A 5079-nucleotide genomic window follows, 5' to 3' on the forward strand; every position below is an offset into this window, starting at 1 on the left:
TACCAGAATCTTGCTCGTCCGTGCATCTCCCTGTTCTGTCACTTTCCCTGTTCTGTCAGACGCTGCCGGCCTCTGTTTTTTCTTTTTTGCTACCAACCTCAATCTTTGCACATCCTTCTTTCCCTACAAGACCGGTTCTAGAGCATTGCACGGCCCCTTCCAATTCCCTCCTTGACTCGGTGTTCAAGTGGCCACCCTCTTCTCGCTTTTGCTCTCTGCTCAGCTTTGAGAAAACACCTTCTCCTACTCCTTGTAACTCGGTAGCCTCCACTCGGCCGCCAGCTCCCGTTGCAAACCCCGCCCTTGGTGCACGTCTTTCTCTTGCTCCTGAAGCTTCTCTCCCTACAACTCCTCGCCGAGTATGTTCTCGCCCCGAAGGCTTTCCCTATGATCGATCTCGAGGTGGTAATCCCTGCTCCACCAAGTTGCTGGTCAACCAAATTCCTCTCGGCCGTCAACTCTTCCTCGCTCGCTGGCTCCTCTACAGCTGGCTCTGGCGCCCTTTGGTTTCCTCTTCTTGGTCGTGACCGGCTCTAAACAGTATGCGCTGCAGCCTGACCCTTGAAGAGGATGATCAACCTGCAGTCAATGCTTCTGCGCTCGCCATGCTTGACGACAATCCCTTTTCCTTCTGCCCTTGTAATGACGCCAGCTTGCTTTTTTAACTCGATCGAATAACATTGCTTTATTACTTCGTTAGCGTAGTGGGCAATTCCAAATCCTTGGCTTGTCCTTAGCCCACGTAGCTCCTCTTTAAAAAAAAAAAAAACAGCGCTGAAAAAACCTCTAAAAAAAACTACGCTGCCAAAAGCTACCAACTGCCAACTCTTATCAGCAATTCGATCTTAGTTCGGAGGTTCCCATAGTCACACTCATTTCACTTATGTGATTTTGTGACGGGATTGAGAGATTCTCAGTGAATGCGAATCCTTGGCCTGTCCTTAGCCCACGTAGCTCCTCTCTTAAAAAAAAAACCCCAACGCTGAAAACCTCTAAAAAAAACTACACCGTCAAAAGCTACCAACTGCAAACTCTTATCAGCAATTCCAAATCCTTGGCCTGTCCTTAGCACACGTAGCTCCTCTTTTTTTTAGAAAAAAACCCAGCGCTGAAAACCTCTAAAAAAAACTATGCCATCAAAAGCTACCAACTGCCAACTCTTATCAGCAATTTGATCTTAGTTCGGAGGTTTCCATAGTCACACTCATTTCACTTATGTGATTTTGTGAGGGGATTGAGAGATTCTCAGTGATGAACGCGAATCCTTGGCCTGTCCTTATAAGGCCCACGTAGCTCCTCTTTTTAAAAAGAAAAACCCAAGCACTAAAAACCTCTAAAAAAAACTACGCCGTCAAAAGCTACCAACTGCCAACTCTTGCCAGCAATTCGATCTTAGTTCGGAGGTTCCCATAGTCACACTCATTTCGCGTTCACTGAGAATCTCTCAATCCCCTCACAAAATCACATAAATTAAATATGGAGATGAAGACAATGACCAACACTCGAAAATAATAAGACTACCTTGGATGACCTCATTAAAAGCATGTGCTAAGAAGGAGGATTTGTGCCAAGGCAATAAGGTACATGCGAAGATTTGCACTAGTGGGTTACTTGAGAAGGACGCGTGCTTACATAGCTTGTTGTTCAGTATGTATGTTAAGTGCGGTGCACTTGTCAGGGCACACCAAGTTGTTGATGAGCTTCCAATCCGGGATGTCGTCGGTTGAACTACACTTATTGCAGGATATGCCCGACATGGGTAGGGTCACGAAGCTCTCGGCTGATTTCATCGCTTGCGAAGCGAGGGCCTCTCTTCGGATGTGGTCACCTATGCTTTTGCCTTGAAGGCATGCGGTATTATTCAAGACGTTGATCTGGGCAAACAAATTCATGACGAGATTGTTAGTCAGAGGTTGTTGGCGAAGAATGTCGTGCTTGGCAATGCGTCGATATACATGTATGCTAATTGTGGTGTACTTCGGAAAGCACAACAAGTTTTGGAGGAGCTTCCCAACCGAGATGTCATCTCTTGGACTATATTAATTGCAAGATATGCCCAACAAGACCAGGGCCAGGAAGCTTTGAATTGTTTCCATGGTATGCGAAGTGAGGGTTTCTCTCCAGATGTAGCCACCTATGCTTGCATTTTGAAGGCATGTGGCATTATGCGAGACATTGATATGGGGAAACAAATTCACGATGAGATTGTCAATCAGGGGCTGTTGAAAAGAATTGTCATGCTTGGCAATGCTTTGTTTGACATGTATGCCAAGTGTGGTGTACTTTTGAAAGCTCCACAAGTTCTTCACGAGCTTCCTGATCGAGATGCAGTCTCTTGGAATGCATTGATTGCAGGTTATGCCCAACAGGGGTTGGGCCAAGAAGCATTGGGATGTTTCCAACGGATGCAAAGCGAGGGCTTCTCTCCAGATGCAGTCACCTATGCTTGCATTTTGAAGGTATGTGGCACTTTGAAAGACGTCGACACAGGAAAACAAATTCATGATGAGCTTGTTAGTCGGGGGTTGTTGCACTAAATTGCCATGCTTGGTAATGCTTTCGTTGACATGTATGCCAAGTGTAGTGTACTTTCCAAAGCACAACAAGCTCTTGACAAGCTTTATGTCCGGGATGTAGTCTCTTGGAATGCATTGATTGCAGGATATGCCCAACAAAATCAGGGCCAGGAAGTGCTTGTCTGTTTTTGTCGAATGCAAAGTGAGGGCTTCTCTCGGGATGCGGTCACCTATGCTTGTGTTTTGAAGGCATGTGGAATTATGCAAAACGCTAGCATGGGCAAGCAGAGTCATGATGAGATTGTTAGGCAGGGGCTGTTACAAAAAGATGTCGTGCTTGGCAATGCTTTGGTTAACATGTATGCCAAGTGTGGTGTTCTTTTGAAAGCACAACAAGTTCTTGACCAGCTTTCTGTTCGGAATGAAGTCTCTTCGAATGCACTGATTGCAGGATATGCCCGATAGGGACAAGTCCAAGAAGGTAAGGGGTGTTTTCAGCGAAGGCGGAGGGAGGGTTTCTCCCCAAATGTAGTTTCTTGGACTGCACTTATAGGAGGATATGCCCAGCAAGGGCGGGCAAACGAAGCTCTAGACTGTTCTCAATGCATGCAGCAAGATGGCATTTCCCCCAATGCAATCACTTATGTCAATGTGCTCTATGCATGTAGCCAGTCAAGTTTAGTCGATGAGCGTCAGATGCATTTTGATAACATGAGGGAAGAACATGACATTGCACCAAACAAAGAACACTATACTTGCATGGTTGATCGTTTTGGACGTACAAGGCTCTTTGACAAAGCAATGAGAGTAATTACAATGATGCCATCGTCTGATCATCGTCCAGTTTGGGTCTCCCTTCTAGGTACTTGCCACCAATGGAAAAATGTCAAGCTCGGAAATTTTTCTTTTGAGCGAGTAGTCCAACTAGACCGACATTATGGGGCAGCATATGTCTTAATGATTAATATTTATGCAGCTGCTAAGATGCAACAGGAGGTAGAACATATTGAATGCATGAGAATAAAAAGTGCATCTTGGAATAAGACAGGATCTGGCTGCTGGGTTAATGCAAGTGGAAATGCTCAATAAATTTGTTGTTGGGGATACCAAGCATCCACAAAGCAGACAAATCAAGTGACGAGAATGCAATGTTTGCACATCACAGAGAGGAGTGAGAGAGGAGAGTACACAGTAGTGGATGGAGCTGTGCAGCAACACACCATACCCTTATTCTTTAATTGTGTGTATATAGATAAAATGAATATTAAGTTAAGGTTAGTGAGATGGGGTTTGGCCATTCTGGCTTGGGCATAGTGGCCCTTTATGCAACAAACAAGATCTTGAAATTATATTCCCCGCACGTGCATTGGTTCCACAAAACCTGTCAGCTGATTCCAAAAAGGTTTTGCATTGTCAGCATAGTGAGAAGTTGGCTAGAACTTGAGCAAAGATCAATTAGTCCACAAGGAAAAGATTATGTTTCACAAAGAACATTCGCATTGATGGGGAGAAGGGTGGCTAGATGCACACTCCAATACCCGCACCTAACGCCACTCTGAACACTTCTCTCGAGGTCTTTCTTGATCTGTGGGATGCCATGGAGCCCCGTGATGTTTCCAACATATGCAAAGTGAGGGCACCTCTCCAAAATGCGATTACCTACACTTTTGTCTTGAAGGCGTGTAACATTGCCCTAATGTCCAGAATGTCATGTCTTGAAGTGCATCTCATTGCCCAATAGTGACAAGACCAGGGAGCTCTTGTTGGCTTCCTGTTTTCAAGATGCGAAGCGAGGAGATTTCTTATGATGTAATCACATATGCTTGCATCTTGAAAGCATGTGGCACTACGTAGGAGCAATGATCACGTATGTGAAATGTCTTGTTCTTGGGAAAGCACCAAAGAGTGCTTGAGGATATTTCTATCCGGAATGCCATGGAGCCCTGGGCTGTTTCCAACAGATGCAAAGTGAGGGCACCTCTCCAAATGCAATCACTTATGCAAATAGGGGCTATTGTGGGGCTGTTACAGAAATATTTTGTGCTTGGTAATGTGGCAAGCTTGATGAGTCCAAAACACTACTTGACAACATGGACTATGGTGTTAGCAGGTTATGCACATGAAGGGCGAGATTGATTTGTTCTATGGTGTTGTCAAATTTCCAAACTTGAGTTTGGAACTAATCAGAACAAGAGTACATATAGTACATATGGCAGAAATAATCTGGTTTGAACTCTTTACACCAGTTGATATTGATCACCCACTGCTAATGTGCCTTTCACAGTTGAGCACCATCCTTTTTGCTTCCACCAGATTTGGACGTATGAAGCGACGAGTGAATTTTAATGGGCTCTGAATTGACAGAAGCTGAAATATAAAAATTCCCGCTTCTTCCTAAAGTTCGTCCACCCAAAATAGTCACAAGCCTATCTCCTTCATCCTGCATTGTCGTCTCTTGTAGCGGGTTAAGAGTAGGAGATGCCCATCATCGTTGATGAAAGGTGCATCGACGATAGACATTCAATCGCGCGGTGAGTAAGCCTTACCATTCTGTGATTTTTGA

The 5079-nt window shown here is 44.8% G+C and overlaps 1 protein-coding gene across 1 annotated transcript; it reads left to right on the forward strand.

Annotated features, from left to right (window-relative positions):
* The first annotated feature begins 2567 nt into the window (after window positions 1–2567).
* LOC147424124 (putative pentatricopeptide repeat-containing protein At5g40405) lies at window positions 2568–3605 on the forward strand. The gene is made up of 3 exons (XM_086501548.1): window positions 2568–2696; window positions 2968–2997; window positions 3129–3605. Exons 1-3 carry the CDS (start codon window positions 2568–2570, stop codon window positions 3603–3605), a joined length of 636 nt encoding a protein of 211 aa, XP_086357674.1.
* The last annotated feature ends 1474 nt before the right edge of the window (window positions 3606–5079 follow it).

This window comes from Adiantum capillus-veneris, chromosome 26 (genome assembly GCF_014529385.1).
Source record: "Adiantum capillus-veneris isolate H3 chromosome 26, ASM1452938v2, whole genome shotgun sequence".
NCBI classification, from domain to species: Eukaryota; Viridiplantae; Streptophyta; class Polypodiopsida; order Polypodiales; family Pteridaceae; genus Adiantum; species Adiantum capillus-veneris.

Excerpts from the sequence above, each read along its gene's own strand:
- LOC147424124 (XM_086501548.1), top strand. The coding sequence starts at position 2,568 with ATGTATGCCAAGTGTAGTGTACTTTCCAAAGCACAACAAGCTCTTGAC. Across the intron at positions 2,697-2,967 it reads ATCAGGGCCAGGAAGTGCTT|GATATGCCCGATAGGGACAA; the intron begins GTCTGTTTTTGT and ends CACTGATTGCAG. Across the intron at positions 2,998-3,128 it reads ATAGGGACAAGTCCAAGAAG|CAAGATGGCATTTCCCCCAA; the intron begins GTAAGGGGTGTT and ends CAATGCATGCAG.